The sequence below is a fragment of the Pseudopipra pipra genome, chromosome 2 (genome assembly GCF_036250125.1).
Source record: "Pseudopipra pipra isolate bDixPip1 chromosome 2, bDixPip1.hap1, whole genome shotgun sequence".
In the NCBI taxonomy this organism is placed as follows: Eukaryota; Metazoa; Chordata; class Aves; order Passeriformes; family Pipridae; genus Pseudopipra; species Pseudopipra pipra.
Window position 1 is genome coordinate 38,322,622 of NC_087550.1, and position 23,026 is coordinate 38,345,647.

The 23,026-nt window shown below is 41.7% G+C and overlaps 1 protein-coding gene across 2 annotated transcripts in view; it reads left to right on the forward strand.

Annotated features, from left to right (window-relative positions):
- Positions 1–11,614: 11,614 nt before the first annotated feature.
- Positions 11,615–23,026, forward strand: part of HEPHL1 (hephaestin like 1) — a 33,234-nt gene continuing 21,822 nt past the window's right edge. The window contains exons 1-3 of one of the 2 annotated variants that reach the window (XM_064645084.1): positions 11,615–11,849; positions 20,239–20,483; positions 21,223–21,435. In XM_064645084.1, the coding sequence (XP_064501154.1) occupies positions 11,680–11,849; positions 20,239–20,483; positions 21,223–21,435 (628 nt within the window). In that variant the 5' untranslated portion in view covers positions 11,615–11,679. Of the gene's footprint in view, positions 11,850–20,238; positions 20,484–21,222; positions 21,436–23,026 lie in introns of those variants that run through there. The other variant, XM_064645083.1, reaches the window with a different exon arrangement.

Genomic DNA, 23,026 nt, shown 5'->3' on the forward strand with positions numbered 1-23,026 from the left:
ATTTTGATTCTGGTTTGCCTGGTTCATAGCCCTCCAGGGTAATGTGCAAACCTCACCTCTGCAGTTTCTCACCTATACTATGTCCCCAGCACTACACATTTTTTTTACTGACCTTTTTAATTTTCTTCTCTGCACTTTCCAAAGCTTCTACCTACTATGTAGATTTTAAACTGTTTGGGGCAAGTTTAGTGTTTTCATCTATGTTTGTTCAACATTTTGCATTCAGGGGCTTAACCAAAGATGAGTACTTCTAGCCATTAGAGAAAAAATGAAATACTAGTAAGATATTTTAAACACAATTCTCTTACTGCTTCAAGAATATATTTAAATTTTCTGATTATTGAGTAATATCTATATTCAGACTATGATGAGATCTGAACTAAATACTGCTCATTGTGAGATACAGAAGGAATGCCAAAAAGAAGAACATAATAAAAATATGTATTAGCACCAGACAGCCTGATTCCTACCCGTTTTTCTGAAGTGACAGACTCATCCAAAAGAAATTAAAGAAAGCAAGCCCTAAACCACCTAGAAACACCGAACTTTGTCTGTGAAACGTTTAGTGGCTAAGATGGGTGTATACGATTTTGTACATCTATTTTTCCCCCTGCAGTATTGGCTTTTAAAGGCAATGAAAGCATTTTGTGTTCCACTGATCAATGCCTCCTGATTATATTGACTTACTGTACAGCAGCTCTGGTCCTCCTTTTATTTCTACCCTTTTAGCCATAAACTCTTTATTAATTTTCCAATTACAAGTAGTGCATGGGTACTGAGAGAAGAATTGTAAATATGTGAAAAATCCTGTTCATTATGCTAGAAATGAAAACCATTCCAGCCCCACCATTTCCCTGGGTGGTATAGTGTGAGAGCTAGAAACTGAAGAATTATAGCCTTGTGCAGGTTTTTGAAGGGCATATCTGACTGCCCACTTACTCTATTAATAGATCTGCCCCATTTGGAGTGTAGCTGCTGCACACTAAGGAAAAATGCCCTTTTTGCTGTTGATACACTGTGGAAAAAGGAACCAGGCAGCTCTGCTCTCATCTATTCTCATCTTACGTGACTCCTCTGAAGTCAAAGCTTTACTCCAATGCACGGTGACACTCCACTCAATTTAATTTATTACACTTTGACACCGTGACACAAATTATCTCTTGCTGCTGTTTCCTATGACACTTTGCTGTTAATGTTCCCTTCCTTCAACTGCGAGGAAGGGAGGTTGATTTTTCTGAGGAAGAATCAGGAATCAAACTGCTCTTAAGAAGCTTTTTCCAAGAAGAGCTGGCTCTGTGAATGTTCATGAGTTTAGGCACTGCAGGTCACCTAGGCCAGAGCCCCAGCAGGTACCCAGGTTAACATGCCTGCCTGTATCCAGGAGCATGCAGATGCTCTCTTCAGGTAGAAACAGCAAGATGGAAATGGTACTACCAACATTATTCAGGTTTTCTTTTTTATGGAGTATCCCAGACCCACATGACCCAGGCAACAATGAGCTGATTGCATGGCAAGAACATCAAGGAAGCTGAGGAGCAGCTCAATGGAAAAAAGCTCAATTTGGATCAGGTCAGAGATAACTAGAAAAAAATAACATTAAATAATTGAGTGGTGCAAGTTATGGTGCTTATATTAAGAATATATATGAATCTGAAGGGGTGGAATGGAAGTTAGTCTGGACAAAGTTTGAAATAGGCTCTCCTCAGTCTTTGGGAATATATTGACTGCAGGGTACCATCATGCACTGGAGGTCCTAAGACACAGCATTTGCTGGACATGCACTTCACAGCAACAACAGCTTAAATGTCATATGAATGGATCTTTCTTTCTCTTCTGTTTTACCTATTTTTCCTTTTTTCCCCTTTCTTTCTTTTCACTTGTCTCTCCTTTTATGCATAATCCCCTTTCCTACCTACTTAGACTCTTTCTGGTCCCTGAGATGACATCCTGCTAAGCATAGGTTTCCCCTTTCAGTGGTAGCACACACATCATTGCCTCTGGGGACACTAGAGTCACTGTCAAGGGACCCTTTGGAAACAAACCCCATGGTTATCAGTGACTCTGTGAGCCCAGGGCACCCTAAGGTTGCACAGAGTACCCTCTACACCTTCTGGAGTGAGGGGGAACGGTCCTGAGGCAACACCCAGTGAGTTCTGCCCGTCCACTGAAGTATTACCCACTGCTTGCTTGTGTGTATTTTGTTCATCTGATTTATTGCAAAGCTCATTTTATTTAATTACCTGAGTGGTTTGTCCAGGGACAGCACTGTGCCAATCCCAATGTTTTCTAAAATAGCAATGAACCATGACCTGTGGCCAAGGGTTGTTTGTGTTCCCAACAGAGAACAACACTGTCACAATCCAATATTAAAATAATTAGAGGTTTGTGCTTTCATTTTGCTGGTTTCGTGCAACACTTCTTTCTGGTTTTGGCTGAAGGGCATTTCTCATGCCTGTGTTTTGACACTGGGGTTTGTCCAAGTATGTGCTCAGAGTGCAGGTGAATTAGGAGCTAAAAGCAGTACCCACTGGAAAATGCTCCTTTTACCTGAGCAAATAGGAGAAATGTTATTGCTTCCGATGATCCTTCTCCTCCCTTCCTGTCTTGCCTCTGGGTCACTCAGGAACCCTTCAGAAATGAAAGCAAATATTGGGAATATAGTGAAGAAACACTATATTTCTCATGTTTCTCAAAACACGCTCATTGCACTTTTTAGAGCTGTTTGACACTGTCAGGAGGTAAGGTTTTTGTAGTCCAGAGTGGTGGTTTTGGTCAGACTGAGACTCGTAGCTTGTCCAGGTAACTTGAAAGAGATTAAAAATTTCTGTGCAAGGCTGAGGCACCTGGGGCAGCAACTCCCATCAGAATGAAAGAGGAGGGAAACAGCCAGGAGGTCAGAAGTGATCATTAAGTGTTTTGTTATTGCAAGGGGGACTGTCCTCTCGTTCACCATCTCCATCTGGTTTTGTGCCAGAAGGAAAAAAAAAGGAAAATCAATACTAGCTCTGTGTGCCTAACTGTGATGTTTTGAACATCACACACGAGGTCAGGTTTGTAGCTGGAATTATTGCTTGCTAGTGAAAGCACTTACTGCTTACTTTGACTGTATCAGAGAAACAGATATATGTGGAAAAATTGTATAAGTCTTAGGAAATACAGCTAGTCTTCAGATCTGAGGTTTGTCTGTTTTTTTCCCAGCTGATGTTGGCTGTTGAAGACAGGACAATGCATCCCTTTGCTGACCCTGAAGTTGTTAGTTTGGGCCCACTGTGGGACAGGATAGTATTGGAAATCTCTACATGTGTAGTAGAAGGGTCTGAGGCAATTAAGTCAATATTTCCCAAAGTGGGAAGTGCCTCTGGGCATGTCTTAGCACTGCATGAGTTTCTAAAAAGGGTTCTCTGCTTGCACAGACAGCCACATCACAACTTCTTCCCAGAAATGAAGCAATGTCCATCTTCAAATTATTTATTCTTTCCTGCTCCTAGGTCCACTAGAAGGCAGATTCACTCTCACTTTTTGGAGGGTGAGGGGATGTTGAGGTAGACTGCAGGCATTTTTGTTTGTGTCTAAAATTGGGAAGACATAATTATAGGTCCTTTCTGAAAAGCTGTGAACTGTCTCCGTTCTTGAGATATAGCATCTCCATCCTTGGAAATATTCAAAAGCCATCTGGGCACAGTTCTGGGCAGCCAGCTTCAGGTGCCCCTGTTTGAGCCAGCAGGAGGAAGACCTCAAAAAACTAGACTTAAAAACTGGACTTGAACAAACTGTCCAGTGTATGCTCTTGTCATTCCTCAGTGGTGTACTCCATTCTTTATAGTAGGTGTGGGCCTGAATTGAGCTAAAGGGCAAGGCATCCATTAACTCTGCAGTGATGGAATGCCTCCAGTGGCTGGGGAGAAAGGCAAGAACCTGAGGAAGTATTAAGACGACAGATACTGGGTGGAGACAAGATCATAAAAGAGCTAGGCGAGAGATGAACCCACAGGTATTAATAAAACAAGAACCTGGAGGGCGTCCTTTTTAGGCACATCTCGCCCTGTGCAACGCTGGGGCTTCGTGCCTGTGTCTTGCCCATGTGGTGCACACACAGAGACAATGACCCACAATGTCTGTGACCATTAGAGGGAGCTTGGTGAGAGCCCAAGGATAAAATGCAGCCCTGGAAAGAAGAAAGGTTGCGTGCAGAACAACTGGTTCAGCATTTTAAACCTATTTGTAATATCCTTGAGATGCTTAATGAGATAAGGACACACCTCCCAGAAATACTGCAGCTTCTTCCTTGAAAGAATTGTTTTTTGAAAGAGGCTGGGATTCTTTTAAGAGTAGTTCAAGAGTTTAATTACAATGCATGTCTGGTGGTAGTTTCCATCAGGCATCCTCATCCCATGAATAGTTCACCAAAAAAACGCAGCTGATATTGTTGAAAGCATGTTCACTAGCTATTATTAAATCAGCTGGATGACTTATTTGGGAAAAAGCTAACAAGGAAACCATTTGGATTCATACAGCAGTCAGATTCACCCAGGACATTGCAGATCCACTCCTTCCACAGATGGGCAGAAACAGATCCTGAAGGAGGTGAGGGATGCAGATGCCTGATTGCCAGGCTAGCCTGGTACTCCCTGACCCAAGATCTACCTCTGGGACACTTTACACCCTGAAAGAAAGGTGAGATGTCTCAGACTGGTACATCCCAGTCCTGCTGTGCTACTGGTCTTGGTCATGCTTCCCACTCCCTAATCTGAGCCAGCACCAGCCCTTTTGCAGTGGTGCATGAGTTTCCAGCATCTGGCTCAGATCCACTTGATTTTTCACGTCTCTGTCTGTCTGCCTCTCTAATCAGGTGTTAGATAAAGGAACAAATGACTACGGAGCATCTCATCACTGCATGTAGACTCCTGTGTGGTGTGCACTCAGCCCTTGGTACTTTGAAGAGAATGAAAACTAATTGTGAGAGACTCATTGGGTGCCTGGGAGGGAAGAAGGATGAGCTGCCACCAAGCCCATGCTCATCTCCTTCCTGCTGAGCGCTGATTGACAGCAACCTGTTACTACCAGGAATTTGTCTTACCTATCCAAATATTTTAAATTGGTTTTGGACTGAAATATTTTCAGTACTTGTGGCTGCAGAGAAAAACTTCAAAACTTGATTTGCTCAAAAATCAGAGGCCAAATAAGGAGAATTAGCATTTACTAGCTTTTGTAAAAAACTTTTCCTTTTTTGAGAGCCCAACTTGGGATTTTTAAATACCTCAGAACAGTGACATTGTGTTTTTTTTGACTAACAGGACACTTTTAAAAAGCAGCTGTTGCAAAAACCAACCCGTGTGCAGTAAGTCACTACATGCACTGCATTTGTCTGCGTTTGTGCTCATTTCCCCTCTCCTTGTCTCGTTGATCTGGCTGGTAAGATTAGGAGCACTGCAGGGCAGGGAGGATCCCTGTCTGTGTATTTGCACTGTGTCCTGACACTTGTAAAGGAAGTAATCATCACTCTTGCTGCTTTCATGTCTGCTTGCACAATAGAAATAATTAATAATAATAGCAATGCTTTGCCTATCTGCGGCTCCTTTCATCTGAAGACCTGAAAGTGCTTGACAAGCATTAACTAAATTAGCTTCCAAATACCTGGAGAGGGAGTCAGATATAATCATCTCCACTTTTCGGATGAGCACACAGAAGGAGAAGCTAAGACTAACTGAGGGCTTACAGTTAGTCAGCTGAAACTGTGTTTCCTCCATTGGGGGAACTTGCTCAGCACTTCTGAGGCTCTGGCTGTTTTCTGAGGTGACCAAAGGTGGGGTTTGATGTTCAGTTTTTTCCTTCCAAAACATACAGACTGTGGATGGACCCGTGTGATCTGCCCCAAGTCCTGCATGAGCTGGAGGAAGCATGTCAGGCACTATTGTTCATGGAGTTTCCCATTCTAACTATTGACCTGGCCTGGGAAAGGAGGAAGCTCTGCTGACAGCATGTTGGCAAAGCCAGGGTGCCTCTGTCTAAGCTGGTCCTGATTTCAGAAATGTAAGTGAACTCCACCACACACAACACCCTCCCATTTAATCAGCAGACTCCAAGCAAAGTGTCAAAAGCCTGCTGGGAGTGTGCAGGTTAATAGCACTCTTGGAGGTGTCTTGCCTGGCAGAGTTGAGTTTGCAGCAGTTTGGAAGCCACTTGTACAGATGCAATCACATAAATTCTTCCATTTCTGCTCACAGTGCTCGATACCTTCTTTTCTGCTACCTGCTTTAAATAGCCTGGCTGCGTTTCCAGTGCTGGGGTTTATTAACGCAGCTCCCCTATTTGCCCACAGAGAAAATGAGGCAATGATCTCACTGGAGAGAAACAAAAGGGCCACATTTCCTCTAGTAAGTAGGTCAGTGCTGTGAGACGTGATGGAAGAGGATCCCCTAGTACCCATGGGGCATCTAGAGAGGCTAGGCAGGCAGAGGAGCTACTTGAGGGAGATGTGAAGTGGACCTTGGCACTGGCCCTTCTTCTGGCAGGCAGCAAAGGTGGGTGTGAAAGGGTTTCAACATGCAACCAGTCACAGCATCACTTCCACAAACAGTGAAAGTCCAGTGAGACCCTGGTCTCCACCACTCTCGTGCTCAGGTGAAAGGTTATGGGGCAGAGGGGCTGTTGCCTTGCTCCCAGCTCTGGACAGGGAGTCAAGAGATCAGGCTGCCTTACTGCCTGAGTGTCTTATGTGTATAATAGGGTTAATAAGCCTGCTCTGTCCCACAGTGCTGACGTAATATTAAGCTCTTTCATGTTTGCTAAGTGCTACAATGGGCAGCACCATAGAAACCCATAAAAAATGTACCTTGAAGTTCTGTTGAGGTATTAACCTTGTTTTAACAGTGCAGATATTACATGAGTTACCACATGCAAGAAGCTTCTCTTAATTAGGATCAAAACGTTCTTTTTTTTAGCTTTGTTTTAATGGCTTTTGAGGATAAGCACATTTCACTTGTCCAGCCTATTTGGCAGTTTATTGTAATCTCTTCAAACTTGCAGCTTCTTTCAGTACACTGGTAAATGCCTTCCTTCTCATCACTGCATTCACTTACATTTCTCAAATTTAAATATCTTCAGGTTTTTTCCCAATGTATAATTGGTTTCTCTAAAGTCTAAATTCAGCTATGATATTGTCCTTTGTTGTCATTGTGGTGCATACTGGATGTGGTTCAAAACTTTGAGAAGAATCTGTGTGCTGCTTCTGATATAACAGAAGCCCTTTTCCCCATTTCACACCTTGACTTAACATTTGTCCACAACTGGTAATGTGCCAAAGCAGGTGTTCTGCAAGGAAAACATCTGCTCAGAGATATACAGAGAAAATTATTCTGCTCTAATGATCTCCAGACAACCACTGTGGTAAATGTCCAGTTGTGTCCCTGAGCTGGGTACATGGACTGAGCCCAAGTGGCTGGAAGGCAATGCCATGGAGCCATGTGGGCTCTGACAGGGGAATCTGGAGGGATGGGTTCAGTCTCTGTCCTGTCACAGAGACTTCTGGGCAGATATGAGTCAGGTTCACTGTGTCACGTGGAATATGGATTACAGCTGTCCTTCTCCTCACTGATCAGAGATCCTTGTTATTCTTGGAGTTCCAGCAGCTTTTTTGTCTTTCTGCCTCCAACAGTTTCAGTGCTTAAACTTGGAGTGTTCCTGGGAGGTGTTGTATATGCCAAGGGAGCCTTTCTCACCAAAGTCCTATCCAGAATTGTAAATAGAAGTTGTTCGTGTCTTGGAGGGCAGATGGTTTTTGAGATTTCCAACCTACCAGTGTGAACTCAAAAGATTTAAGTCACTCAGATACACCTTGTGTGACTACCCAAGGTAACATGGGATTTACATTCTCTCACTACTGCTGCAACTCAGAAAATTATTAGAAAGTGCAATAGAAAGTGTTTTTCATCAGCGTACTATGAGACTTTTGTATTTAGTATCTGTTCATGACTGGACAGCATAGGAAAACTGATGAAGGAAGAGGATGTCTTGATTAAAAGAGTGATGTGAAATTTATGAGGGTACAGCTGAGTTCCCAGATGTACCACGGGCACTCTTTGTCACCTTGGGATGGTCACTACAGGCACAGCTCCAGGATTGGTGGCAATACCAGCTGAGGGCAATTTTATACTGGAAACAGACAAATTCCCAAGCCTGGATTGCAATGGAGACACAAACCAACACAGCAGAGGGACCAGGAAGGGACACCTATGACTGGGAATTCTAATGCTATCAAGAAGAAGCAGAGGGAACAGAGTAAACAGTCTGCATGAACATCAACTCATACTCTATTCAACGGAGAATGCAAGCTGGGCTTCAGTAGTAGGCAGTCTTTTGTGAGCTGCCTGATTTCAAGGAACTGATCAAGATCAGCTTATCTAGAATCTCTCTTTATAAATTTTTTGGCAATCACAAGGTTACCTTAAGTATTGTAGTTAAATCACTAACATTAGTTGGCACAAGTCTGGTCTTTAGTGCATTAACTTAAGATAATTGTTTCAATCATTCCTATTGTACTTGAAAAGAGAGGTCTATTGGTGATGTTTCAGGGCTCATTCACAAACTGGTACTCAAAATGTTCACCCTTCAGACCTATGAGCATTGCTTCTCATTACAAAATTTTGAAACCCAGCCATACTCTAATTTTAGCCTTCAGAGGGACAGAAAGAGGAACCAGTACCCAACCCCTTTGCTGAAAGGATCCGGAACAAAGTGACAAACTTAATCCCATTACCTCACCGCTGGAGGGGAGCTTCCCAGAAATTTTCCTAATGCAAGGGCAGAACAGCTATTCTTTCATCTTTTTCTGAGTCACGCCCACAGCACCTCTCCGGAATGTAAATGTGCCTGGGTTTAATGATGTGACAAGGTAATTAAGTGTTACTGTGTGGACACAAAGGGTATACAAGTTGCCAGATCTAGTAAGTACCAAAGCCAAGCTAAGGCGTTTACCAGATTTACAACATATTACTGATATAGGGTGGTAATGCCCGCACATTATTTCAGTTACATAAATAAATTTTATAGTAATAGACAAATAAATTAACTTCATATTTGAATTTTAAATAGTTATTCTAAGAAGAAAGCTACCAGGACCCAATCCTGCGTGCATGAGAAGCAATAGAAAAACTAGGACATAGCACTATTATTATTTAAATTACTATAATGCAGTCAAGTGCCAGCTCAGAATTGAACACTCCCCCTTCCTAGTCCCCTACAGCTTGATGCTCTTGAGTTACATGAGTCCATATATACAGAAATTTAGTTAAACATATAAAAAATTCTTTAGTTACACAAAAGCAGACAGGAGGTGACAACAAAATGGTCTGGATGAAATTGCCCTGTACATTAGTCCTTAAATATCTCTACTGCCATGTGAGTGGCTGATTTAAGCAATTGAACTCCATACAATATTGTTCAAAGTGCACTTTACCCTATAAATAAACATAATTTCTATTCAAATGCAAAAATGCTTACTACTTTATGACAATGAATATTTGCATAACACAGGCACCCTGTTCTGAGTTCTGTAAACTCAGGTGCTAGAGTGACAGGACATGAAGTCTGTAGCTTCCCTGAGCTCAGGATAGCTACTCCGGGCAGTGGAAGTATTCTCTGTTGGAGGGTCCCAGGTCCTGTGCAAAGACAACAATGGGGTCCTGTTAACCTTCAAGCATCACCTTGACTTTTTCACAGCTTCCTAGCCCACCAGCTGCCCTGTGTGTCCCAACCAGAGCCACGTTTGATGTCTATGCCACCAGCTGGAAAAGCTCTGCCTGTCCTGAAGTCATTGTCTTTTCTTTTGCTTTCTAATTCTGCCTTTTAGAATCACAGTACTTTTAGTTGTTATCCTTCGAGTAACACAACAAAGTGACACAACAAAGCATTAGAGATGAAAGACAGTTTCTAAGTATCAGTGTTTTGGAAGAGAAGATACAGACTGTATCTATGAGAAGCCAAGAAGCTGGGTAGCATGTGGTTTGCAGCCGAAGAGTAAAGAGACAAGCAAGGTATGCAAGACTATCAGGAAGATTGCAGATGCAGAGGATCAGGAACTCTGTACAACATCTATATTGTCCTATCACCTCTCCTCCTTCTCATTGTTCATCAATTAGCTGACATGAGAAAATGAATTAAGGATGATGTGTCAAGGAGAGAAGCTTTCAGCTGTGTCAAGCCGAGCATTTGCAATTGTCCGACTGTATCCTTACCCATGCATACTGGGCTTTCAGTCCTCATAGCTCAAGAGATGCCTGAAACAACCAAAAGCTTCTTTAGCAAAATACTCTGTGTGTCTGTGTGCCTTGTCTCTTAATGTAGATGAGATCTATCATGGCTGAAGACTGGGCTGCTGTGAACCTCACCTGTTTTTTGAGTTATTCTCTGTGTGACTTCAGAGACACCTGCACACCAGTAATGGAGAGAGGTGTTCAGCACAGCTGACTGCACATGTAGGCATGGCTGTTGCATGCCAGGAGGTGAACCTCACACGACTGCCACATAAAACCTCATTCACATCACTGAGCTATGTCTTAGCTGACAGCATTAAACCTGTGACTACCAAATCCATTTGTGAAGCCTCTTGAACCCCTAGCCATGAGTTACCATTTAAGAGGATGAGGTCAGATAGTTCTGGAGCTGAAAGGGGAATTTCACAATTGTTAAAGCTTGCAATGAGTCTCGAGAACTGTATTCCAAACCTGCAAGTTTTTTATGCCTTTATTTAGTTAAAAATTAGAAAGAGAGCGGTATGATTTTGCAAAATGTCTTGCCACCTAGGTGATATTTTTTGGGATGTTTCCTAAGTGGTTTAGAATATCCTATCCCATCAAGTATAGGTTTACACTGGGCTTTGCCAAGACAGTAACACAGATATCCTCTTACAGGAAGTTAAACTATAAAGGGAGGGACTGATTTTCTAGACAACTACATGTGCATGTTAATTGCCAAGGTTAATAAAGGGGTGATCTTTGTGTGCCTCAATTCTTAGGTGTCCAAATGAAAAGACTTTATAAGAGCTCTAATTTCCAGAAATGTTTGTAAAAAGAGGCCTCATTTTGGCCTAAATGGAATATATTCAGATCACTTGCAATCTTAATAAATGGATCAGAAAATCCTAGAAATTGGAGAAGTACTGGCCAATGCTTTTTCTCTCTCCGATAATGATGGATTACAGCTTAGTGTTATGCCATTGAAAAAAACCCCAAACAATGAAGGTGGCAAAATGCTAGCTTTAGAAATATCAGACATGATAAAGAAGTTAAAATAAAATTTTTTTAAAAAGGGTTTTTACAGGGGTGTCAAAACCACGATCTGCCTCAATATGCCACATCATCTAGTCTAGAAAAGAGGACAAAAGAGCATCCAAACTTCTAAAAACCAGCGACTGGCTCTAGCTTGGGCAGGTAAGTGAGCAATTTATGCACTCACCAAAGCATTGGCAAAGGTCCTGCCATGACAGCAAGCTCCTGCCTAGCCCTGCTCTGCATAGCCGAGCTCTCTACCTATCCGAGTCCTAACCTGCTGAAAAGGAGGAGCTTTGCTCTGTCCCTTCCTTACTTATAACTTGTTGAGAGCTGGGAGGGAGGGAGGGGTGAGCTCTCTGTGGTGCATCCTGCTGCTGCCTGCCCGCTGCCAACCTCGCAGTCACCACCACAAATGTCTCCTGAGCAGCGTGGTGGCTGCCTCTGCACCCTGGGGTTCCTCTGGCTGCTTGCGGCGGTAGAAGCAAAGACCAGAACATACTACTTGGGAATTGTGGAAGAGAACTGGGACTATGCACCATCTGGGAAAAATCTGATCACTGGACAAAGCCTCTTAGAGGACAAGTAAGTGACTGGAGGCTTTGATAAGCTGAAGGTGTATCAGCAGCTTTAAACAAAATTGGTTAACATGGTTAATATTGCTGAAAATGTTGTAAGATGGCTTTTTTTCTTGGTTTTATTCTAATGACGTTGTCATAGTTGGGATTTCAGCTTTGAGGCAAGAGTAGACTTTGATAGACTTCTCTTCCATCATGGTTGATTAAGCAAGGTGATAGTAAATGTGCATTTGAAGGGGATGTTAAGGAACTGATATTTGTCAAGAAAGCATCAAATAGTGGGCTTAAAATCCCCTGTGTGTCTTTCATGAAGAGGCAGGTATTTCTGGGATATCCAAAAGCAAACCTCAACTTTGCTATAATCAAACACAGCATCTTCCAATAAGACACAAAAGTCTGTTTAACTGCCAAAAGATTCTAAGTTTTCTCCCTGTGAGATGATAACATTTGGGGAACTTGGTATGATATTGTGAAATGTGTACAGTACCTGTGAATGAGATACAAGTCCCTATATCCCTGAAATGTATACAGCTTTGGGGACCTCCATTTAGAAAATCTATTTGATAAATGCTTATATATACAACAGTGAATGGTCAGACAGAATTCCTGGTGATCACCAGAACTGAAAATGGAGAGCCTAGGTAAGCACTGTGATGAACTGTGCCTTGGCCAGTGGGAAACAGGTGTCTGCTCTTATGTCTGTACTTCTGGGGTTGGCTGTGTGTTCCTCCTACACCTGGACATTAGATGGAGGTAGAACTGATCCTTGGTGTCTCTCTAAAGAATAATTTGGGGTGGAAGGGACCTTTAAAGGTCATTTAGTCCATGTCCCCTGCCATGATCAGAGACACCTTCAACTAGATAAGATTGCTCAGAGCCATTTCCAACCTGACCTTAAATGTTTCCAGGGATAGGGCATCCACCACCTCTTTGGGCAGTGTGTGCCAGTGTTTTACCACCCTCATTGAGAAAAACTTTTTCCTTATATCTAATCTAAATTGACTCTCTTTTAGTTTAAAACCATTACCTTGTACAGCATGGGTTTCAAGCATGTGTGGGAATATTTGTAATATTTCATTGATATCTTCGACATGATAGATATAGTTTGGAGGTCCTTCCTCTGAATCTAGACTTGGGATTGAGGTGGGAACTGTGAGTGAGTGGGGAGTTCCTGGTGCCCATACCAGATCTGGAAGCACACTGGGAGCTGGATGGTGCACTCCAGGAGTTAGAAATGGAAATGTCCTTTCTGACTTTTCAGGAAATCTCAAGCAATGCTGGACTTTTCTCTACTGGCCAATAATTTTTGAATCACTCTCAGCTGTATTTCATAAAGAAAATTATTTTGCCACAAGCAGGAGGTAATAAAGAGTTTTATTTTTCAACACAAGTTTATGATTATACTTTTAATAAATAAAGGTCCAAGTCAGTAAGTGTTAACCTTTATAGGGAGAATTCAGGAGAATAGTTTGTTCCAAGCCCATGAAAACAAGCATTTCTGGCAAGGTTATTCCTCATTTGTGTTAAATTCTTGAATTTCTCACTTTCCTACTCTTTATAGCAGAGGGTAACTTTCTCCACTCACTAAACCAGAAGACCTCTCATTATATAATAGTAAATCCACTCAAATACACTAGACAGATTGGAACTTGTTCTGTAAATTGTATTTCTGAGGTTGTCTGCACTTTGTGTTCCCTGAACATCAAGTAGCACATTTACTTTTAAGTCTGTGACACAAATGCAATGCCTTTCACAAAATGGCAAGACAGGGAGGGAAGATAGCTTGTGTCTTCAGTCATCACTGTAATGTAATAATTACAGAATGCTAATTCCAAAGGATTTACCCACAGAGGATTTTAATGTGGAGTACACATTCAAGGCTGAGGAGCTGTTTGCCATGAACTCCCTTCATGCAGAATAATTAAGTGATTCTTGTTATTATTTTATTCCATTTTCAAATTGTATTGACTTGAGCCAGAATGAAGTGCTTTATTCTGGAATAATAGTGTGTCTGCATAAGCATGTGGGTTAAATACTGAACCAGTAATAACTATTTTGACTATTCAGTTCTTTAGGATAACCTCTAATGTAAATTTAAAGCAGTATACTAATGGGCTACTTTTCAGCTAATTAATTGGTTCCTATGGATGTTATAAAAAATGTAGTTCTATAAGCAAAGTTTAAAGATTATTTCCCAGGTACTGACAGGGATACATTTTAAGCCAGCTGTGTTCTGCAGGCAGCAACACTGTGCTCGCTGAGCCTAGCACTTCTTACCTTGTGATGCATCCTCATAGCACCCATCTGATGGGGCACTATCCCAGCTTTATCGTGAGGCAAGTGAAGATAAAGAGGTTGCAGACAAACTGATTATCTTTAAAAGAATTGGTGCATACACATAAAGGAATGCACCCTTTGATTCCCTAGCTAGGCCACAGAGATATAATCAAAACCACTTATTCTTCAGTACTTAATGAAAATCCTGAATTAGCAAGTCTGCAATGGAAAGTGTTACGTTACCTGGATCAGATAGTGACATTTAAGAGATGATTTTCAATGTTGTTATGCCAAAGTCAATAATACCTTCCTCAGCCTTCAGTATTTAGGAATAAAGAGGATAAAGGAGGCTTCAGTAGCTGAGGCATGGGGCTGGAAATCAAGTGAGCTGATTCTGGCACCAAACACAGCTATGCCACTCAGTTCCTGCTGTGCTGGTGCTGAGTGAGCTGCCTCTGGAGCCAGGAATCCTAGTGCTGCATCAGAACCTCCATGGGTGTGAGCTGAAAAGGCTGCCTCTCCCCAGAGCTGATTAGCCCAAACCCAACCCTGTGTTAGCATAACTATTCTGCTTGGATGATAATTTTTATTATGCCTTGTCTTACTGCAGTGCTCAAGGGCCAGTCTACTGCTTGCACAGAACAAGTATCACAAGTATCTTGCTGCACATCAGTACTTTTTATGTAAAGAGAATAATGAGACTGTTCACCTCTTCCTTTTGTTTTGTCTAATTGAGGCCTTAAGCTGTTCTGCTAATTCTCATAATTTGGAGTGTTATGAATGAAACAAAGAAATTTCATTCTCTGTTATCCCTTCAAAATTAAATTTACACTTTCTGAAGCACAAGGGCCTTTGGAAGTTGGAGATCCTAATTATGGCCACTGGGCATAGGTGAGCTAAGAAGGTGTTCAGCATCCCTTCCCACCTGATATAACTGGTTAAAGAGTTGGCATCATTAAACCATGCTGGACTGGACACACAAGGTACAAGGTGTTGTCAGTGCTGCTGGATGTGCTGCAGACTTTGTGAGTTAGGGCATGGGTATTACTGCAGTAGGAGGGTGAGCCTGGATGTTACCTGTTCCCTTTAATGGTCACATGGGAAACGACCTTTCAAAAGGAAAATACACCCAGGTGTTGTGTCTTGACATGCATGAGTCATTCTCTCCCTACTGTAGCTCGGCCTTCAGGATTAAAGTTTAGTTGATAATCTCTTTAAATTAATTTGATACTAGTTTATACTATGGACACTTAAATCTTGCTCTGCTGGTGGTAGAGGTTAGTAAGATTTGCCTGATGTAACAGCTCACCCCTTTTCTTTAGAACACCAATTCTACATTTATTTGGGCCAAGTCTTGCAGGTACCAACACTAACGGGTGTTTTTTGTTACCACAGCATCAAACATGTTTTGAGCAATTTGCCTATGAGGAGATCCCACCCAGACAAATGACGGTGAAACTGTCGTCACAGATGCTAAACTAATGGCTGAGTCATTATGTGGCCAAATAACCCAATTGCAACAGCAGAGATGATCATTGTGGGAAGGGTCAACATCAAAAGGGCATTGGAGGTGAAATCCTGGCTCTAATGAAGCCTGAGATGACTTTTATTATTGACTTCAGGGGAAGTACAAGTTTATTGTAGGAGAGAAGCCATCATCCCACACCAGTGTCACCTCAGAGCTTCATCTGAGATTTTATGAATTTGATTGACCTTTTCCACGGCTCGCGTGGGTCAGAAAAAGCCTAAAATATTCTTTGAGGACTTTGTATCTCTCTCTTTTGAGGACACACAACTTACTTTGTTGTTTGATGCTTTGCGGCCAGGGCACCATCTACAAAGGTGAGTTGGCACCACTAGTCCCCCTCCACTGGCTATTCCTCAAGAACAGACACTGCACTGGCCTTAGCGGGGGAGTCATGGTTTGGCAGAGAGTTACCCTAAACAGATTATATGACCCAGGGCTTAAAATGGTAGGGGCAGTCTGGAGCCATGGGCACTATCCCTGCTTACTTCAACCACAGGAAAAATCTTGAACTCTGAGGTAAAAAAGATGTTATAAACTCTGTCATTGAGTATATGAAGAGGATAGAGAGTAAGGAAGGTTTCACCACCAACAGATTTTAGGGAATAAACCCATGAAGATGCTTGTTTAAATGTTTCCCAGTGTAAAATCTATGGAACTTTAGTGGAACAATAAAAATAAAAGGAAGTTTTCATTTGCCTACAGTTTCACCCAGGACTGTACAGCAGCTATTGGCAATGTTAACTACAGGAAAAAATTTGGAAGTCCATATCTACTAGTTATTCTGAATGCTGATTTTTTGACACTCAGTGGTGATTACAGCAGCAAACAAACTCAGAAGCCTTCAAAATTCTATTAGAGAGGATCTGTCTCCAGGCTACTAGGGAGCTATTTACTTGGCCATGCACACTATAACACAGTACTGGTGTAAGCACCTCTTGGAAAACATAACATCTGTTAGGCTGTAACCTTAAGATCAAAGATAACATAAACATGGTAAAAATCATGGCAAAGCACTTCTTCTGTGTGGTAAAAGAAATAAGTGGAGAAATTACACTTCACTCGTGATCCTGTCCTAAATCATGATCCTTACTGGACACAGTAGATTGTCTGCGTTTCTAGTCTTGAAGTAGAATCTATGTGACACTCTTGTTTTACTCCTTCTCTCATTTGAAAGAGACTTACTGTTCATCATTGCAGGGACATGGATGTCTGTAATTATGTTAACACTTATTTTAAGGAATTAGAGTTAATTTCATATTAATAACTCACTGTTCCATTCATTTGCGTTGCCAACTTTCCTTGGATGTTAGGAAATACTGAGAGTGGTCAGGCAGCAAAATGAAACCAGGCACAAAAATAAAGGTAGGATTGCACGGCTTTCTTAGTTTGAACAAGATTTTTTATGCCCTAATTTGCAAGCCTGCTTATCTCTGTATGTAACCTCAAGACTGCCCTGACTAGAGGAGATGAAGGAGGGAATTCAGGAAACTTTCATGGGTACAGCCCCAGAGGATGGAGTATTGCCCTTTGCTATCGGGAGTGGAGCTGGCAGAGCATTATGTGCAGGCTGACAACTGAGTTGGAGGGAGATAGTTAAAATTTAGAGCAGCAGTTCTTACATCTGCACAAGACCAGAAAGATGGAAGTGGTTCAGGCAGTGATATCACAAAATCACCGGGAGGATGAAACAGTTTGCAGTGAGCACAGAAGTATGAAGAGGGAGGGAGGTTTGTCTTCTTGTGACAAGAGAGGAATTACAGATAAGAAACCTTTTGGCACAAGCTCCAACGTGGGTATTCCAGTGATCTTTGCAGGTCTCTTCCAACTCAGAATATTCTGTGATTCTCTGATTCTGCAAAGGACTTTAAGCACTGTAATGTGCAGCACAATATACCTGTAAAGAAGCACAGAGCTACCAGCTACTTGCAATGCTGAGGTGGGCACCCAAAATCCTCCTGGATGAAATGGGGTAGCCTGGGCACCTAGAGCGGGACTAACAACCACTGGTGAGCCCTGTTCTCAGGTACTAAGGGGAAACAAATGGATCTGCTGAAAATACATGTCTCTGTGCATACAGAGCATCACCTACACTGTGAGTGCTGCAGCTGATACCTATTGCACTGACAGTGGGCTCTGCAGCTCCAAACAAGGGGATCGTTTGAATAGGCCCCTTTCAGAAAACTGCCACTAAAAAGGCTTCTTTTCCTGCCTCCTAGATGACTTTAAGTAGGAGGCAAGCAAAGATCCAGATATTATAGCATGGCTTTATATGAGAAAGTCTCCAGTGCTTAAGCCTAGAGGATTTTCTCAGGCTTAAGCATCAAACAAAGCCTCATTTTGTCAAGCATCAAACAAAGCCTCATCAAGCAGTGCATTTTTCTGGGGTACGATTCTCCTTCTTCAGGAGAGACAATGTATCCCAGGTGTGTTATGGGAGAGTGTGCGAAATTGTCTGGCATGAAAGCCAAGGGCATAAAGACACTGTCACCATGGGGAAAGTATGGTGCCATTGCAGCACCTCATTAAAATATTGGTGGCTGATGAAATTTTAAAAAAAATCTCTCCTGAAAATAGGGACTTTTCAAAAAAATCTATTAGATATTTTTCTAAAGAAAATTTCCTATAAATGGCTAAAAAAATCAATTCATAATTCAAATTAAGGCATAGCCACATGAATATGTTGCCATGAGGTAAGGAGGCATGTGCATTTACACTGAACTCCTACTGACACTATTTACTACTCTATGGTAAAGACTCTTGTAGTAGCTCTTCCCCCCAGGCAGTGGAAGGTATCTTCTCCTTGATGAATGCAGTGTGACTTGCCAGGTCTTGCTATGCGCACAGACAGTTACCACAGACCTGCTAGTTCACTGAAAATCCAGATTTCTTGGCAACTCGTTCCTTAACTGTGCTTTTGGGGTGTATTTATCTGACGTATGTTTTCCTGTGAAGAGGCAGACTGAGAAGCTTCTGTCCCTTCCCTGCCATCCCCACCGACTGTTTCTGCCACAGCAGTATCATTGGCAGTGTTTCAATTTGTGCCAAAGCTTGTGGCTTGTTATAAAACTCATGTTTTAAATGAAAAAATATTCTTTTTGGAGGCTTTTATATCTGAATCAATTCAAGGGCCTGTTTTAGACAGTGACAATGGAGATGCAGTGACCACATGGGGGATGTTGTGAGTTATGGTGTCCTAGAAATCATAGAATCATAGAATGGTTTTGGTAGCGGGAGTAGTGTATCTTATGGTGAAGAGCTTACAGCAAATCATACCTTTCAACTCATGCAATATCCACCACTTAGGTTACTGGCACTTCACAAAAGCATCTAAAAAAAATTGGTTAAGCAGGTGAACTGACCAGTCTCAAAAACTCACAATGAATATAAAATTGCTGTACTTCTGCCAGTGATACTTCAGGAAAATTTAGTTCAGCTTTTTTTATGAGTTTGTTAGGAACCATGAAAGTTCAAAAAATCTTCAGGGAATGAAAAAGCTCATGGAGCAGTCAACTATGGTGAAGTTGGTTATACAATCCGCTGCTGGTTGTGTAGCAAAGCATTTCATTTCTGCCCTCATTGTGTGGGATAATTAGGGATTATCAACTGTAACCTGGAGAGAAGCAAAAAATGGATTTTATATCATCACGGGATGAACATGGGTTGCGAGTATGATGCTATAATTAAAAGGAAAAACTATTTCCCAGCTGTGTGAGAAATATTGACTGGGAACACCTCTGGCCCTAGCTGGAACATTATGTACCTATTGTGTGAGTTCTTATGTTTAGACTTCAAAAGAGATAGGGAAATACTGGTTTTCAAAAAAGAGCTTTGGGAAAGATTTGTGGCATAAAGAATGTCAGTGTACTTGGTTTGTCCAGAAGAAAGGTAGGAGGCAATTTAGTCAATTAATTAAAACTTATGCAGGTGTCTGCATAGAAAAGAAGTTCTTGATGGCATGTGGCTCTTTTGATCTGAGAGAGGGCTTGATGGAAACCAGTTGGAGTGTGGAGCTGGATGATATTAGACTGCAAATACAATTCAGGTTTCTAAGGAAGCAGGTTTTTAAAAGCTATAATATGTTAACCACTGACCATATGGTGGGTTCTCCATCACTTGAAGTTGCTATAAACACAGACTCTGGAATGCAGAAATTATGCGTTTCATGCAAAACACATTTAATGTTATTCTTCTAGGGAGTCAAACTATCTGATTAGAATTGCTCTTATTGACTTTTGAAAAAACTTAATTTGGGTTTCTTTTCCTATTGAACAGTCATGCTTTCAGAGGTGAGGTTTCAAACCTTCAAAAGAGGGAGAAGCTGCTAAAACTGTACAGAAGGGCTTGAGTGGCCAGTCCTCAATGAAGACTTGTAGCAACTGTGCTAAAGACCAGACCTGCAAGTAGATGGTTGTTATTGTACAGAAAGGGGCTTGGACCCTGCTAGTCCTGTTCAGATTTACTCCTTAGCTCTAATTCCACCAGCTGTGTGACCTGTGCAGGGAACCATTTATCCCACTGTAAGCACCAGTTATTTGATCAATTCTTAAGTGAGGTTTATTGTCTCTAAATTATTTTCTCTTCCCAACACTAGGTTTGCAAGTGTGTATGCGACAAGAGGAGCCAACCGAATAGGACGTGTGTACAAAAAGGCTATTTTTAGGCAATTCACAGATGACACTTACTCCCAAGAGATCCCCAAAGCAGCATGGCTGGGATTCCTTGGGCCAGTCCTGAAGGCAGAAGAAGAGGATGTCTTTATCATCCATCTAAAAAACTTTGCTTCCCGCCCATACTCTGTGCATCCACATGGGGTCTTCTATGACAAGGAGTCTGAAGGTAAAAGCTCGTTTGCCTTTTCCTCTCTTTTCCTCCTGGAGTAACTTGTATCATGGCTAAAAGTCTGTTTAAGTATTTCTTGTTATGGACATTGACATCAGAGTACTTGAGATCACTAAAACCAGGAACAGCCTCATCTCTTAAAACTTTTTAGCACAAACTTTCGATATTTGGGATAAATCCAGTACTGAAACAGGTTAGATGGGTCTTTGTTCCGGAATTATTTTTCTGAATTGTAGGTAACCAAAACATCTTCCCTCCTTCCTTTTACATATTTAGTCTATCTGAATGCATGGAGTTCTTGCAACTAAATGTTTTCCTCTCTTTTGGGTTATAACAGGCATGATATGGTTTTCAGAATCCCAAACCTATGTATGTATATCTTTGTTAGAGGATTGTGTGGATTTGCCTACATTCAGTACCCTCATCAGTTTTCCGTGAGAAGATACATAATGTTAGCTGACAAAATGTGCAGATGACTGATGCAAATAAAGAAACAAGAAAAAAACAGAGCATTTTTAAAGCTTTTTCTACTGATAAAACACGGATTTTAACTCTCAATATTTTTGTGATGAGATTGCCAGGAATATTGAGTTTTTTCACAATGTCTCAGTGATTCTGTGTTTGAGTGCTGTTATTATTTTATAAACAAGTGTTAAAATAGAATAAATTACACATTTATTTAACAAAATCAGTTAAGGAGGGGCTAAAAGCTTCCTTTTTTCTTTTTATGTATTAGGAGCACTTTACCCTGATGGAACCGGTGGTAAAAGCAAGGAGGACGACTTTGTTGTTCCTGGTGGAAATTACACATACACATGGCCAGTAAGGAAAGATTATTCCCCAACTTTGGCAGACTCAAACTGCTTGACTTGGATTTACCATTCTCACATTGACACACCAAGAGATATTGCATCTGGTTTAATTGGGCCTCTGCTGGTGTGTAAAAAAGGTACTGAGCTAGAAACACTGATAGAGCAAGCCCCTCTGCCAAGCTTGGCATCTTAACAGTCATTTTTGCTTACAGGTATAATCATGATGGTCTAGAGTCTATCCCTACATAGCCCATAAAAAGGGGCAAGGAATAGATGGGCCATTCCAGCAGCATCCCAGGGTAGGTATTGTAGCTCTGGGACAACCCCCTTCCTGCTCCCCTTTGGCTTCATGAGAGATTTACCTCAGCTGGTGGAGGGACTGCAGCATGCTCTGTGACCATCCTGTCGTGGCTGAGACCAACTATAAATGTTCCCAAACTGGGGTAATTTCAGGAAGAACAAAGGACTCATTGCTCTGGAAATGAAATTAGAGCTGGGCAGATGACTTTGACAACAGTGTTTACATACTTGAAAGCCCAGTATTTGTAATTATTTCCCCACACAAATCATATGTTTATTTTTGCTCAGAAGTTGTATCTTATAACCATAGGGGGGTGTGCACTGAACAGCCTGTCCTGTGTACGTTATAGCCTGCTAATGTTTTGCTGGAGACATCATCTACCAGCCCTCTCCCCTTGATCAGCTGAGCCATTGCCACCTCTGTCTCTGGGCACGTATAACTATGTCCCTTCTTTCCAGTAACTCCCATAGTACAAAATCAGCCCAGATTTTATGTACAGAACATCTAAGTGAAGCAGGTTTTACATATGAAGAAGAGAAAGACTTCAATGTGGAAAGGACAGGCCCTGTCTCCAGCTTAACTCACACAATTAAAATGTTTCTGACTTCTATTCTCTTGGAAATTTCCTTTGAAATCTGCAGAACTGCCTGAATATGTGAAACTGAGCTGATAACTACACAACAATACATGAAGCTAGGAGATAGCACATTCTAAACAATCCTAGCCTGAAAGGCCAGTGTTATCTGCATGTTTGCTGTTGAATTCATCAAGGTGGATATCTACATAATGTTACTGCTCTACTCATCCACACAGCAGTGGTGGACACAAGACTGACAGCAAGTCTCTGAGCTCTCTCCTGTAGAAGGCAGGAGAAGCAAAGGTTTTTATGGGCTCAGAGCCAGATTGGACAATTAGATGAAGTTTACAGCTGCCAACGGATAATAAGACTCCTTGATATGGCCACTCCTATAGTCTCAGGTTGTTTGCCAAGTGATCCTTTGGATAATTGTATTGAATTTACCTGGAATAGATTCTATTCATCCTGCCTTCAGCGTTTTTAATTTAAGTATCTAGTCCTAGATAATTTGCAAGGATTCCTCATTAGTCCGTGGAGAGTAAGCCACATTTAAATGGCCTTTCTGGTGGTATGATTCAGCAGTCGCTTCAATGCAACAGAAATGCAGGCTACCACTCTCCTATCCTTAATTCCCAGTCAAAAAGAACCCTCCCTGCTTTCTGGCTAGATCAGGCCCACAAACTGGCTCACTGTGCACAGATGCTAACTAACACTGACTGAAGGGCAGGGTTGGGTGCAGCAAGCCAAAGAGGGGGAAATGGGACAACAAATATTGACAGGTACTTGTGCTTATGTCAAAACAAAGAGGTACTGAAATATCAGCTTGAGGTAGACAAGATGAACTGCCTTC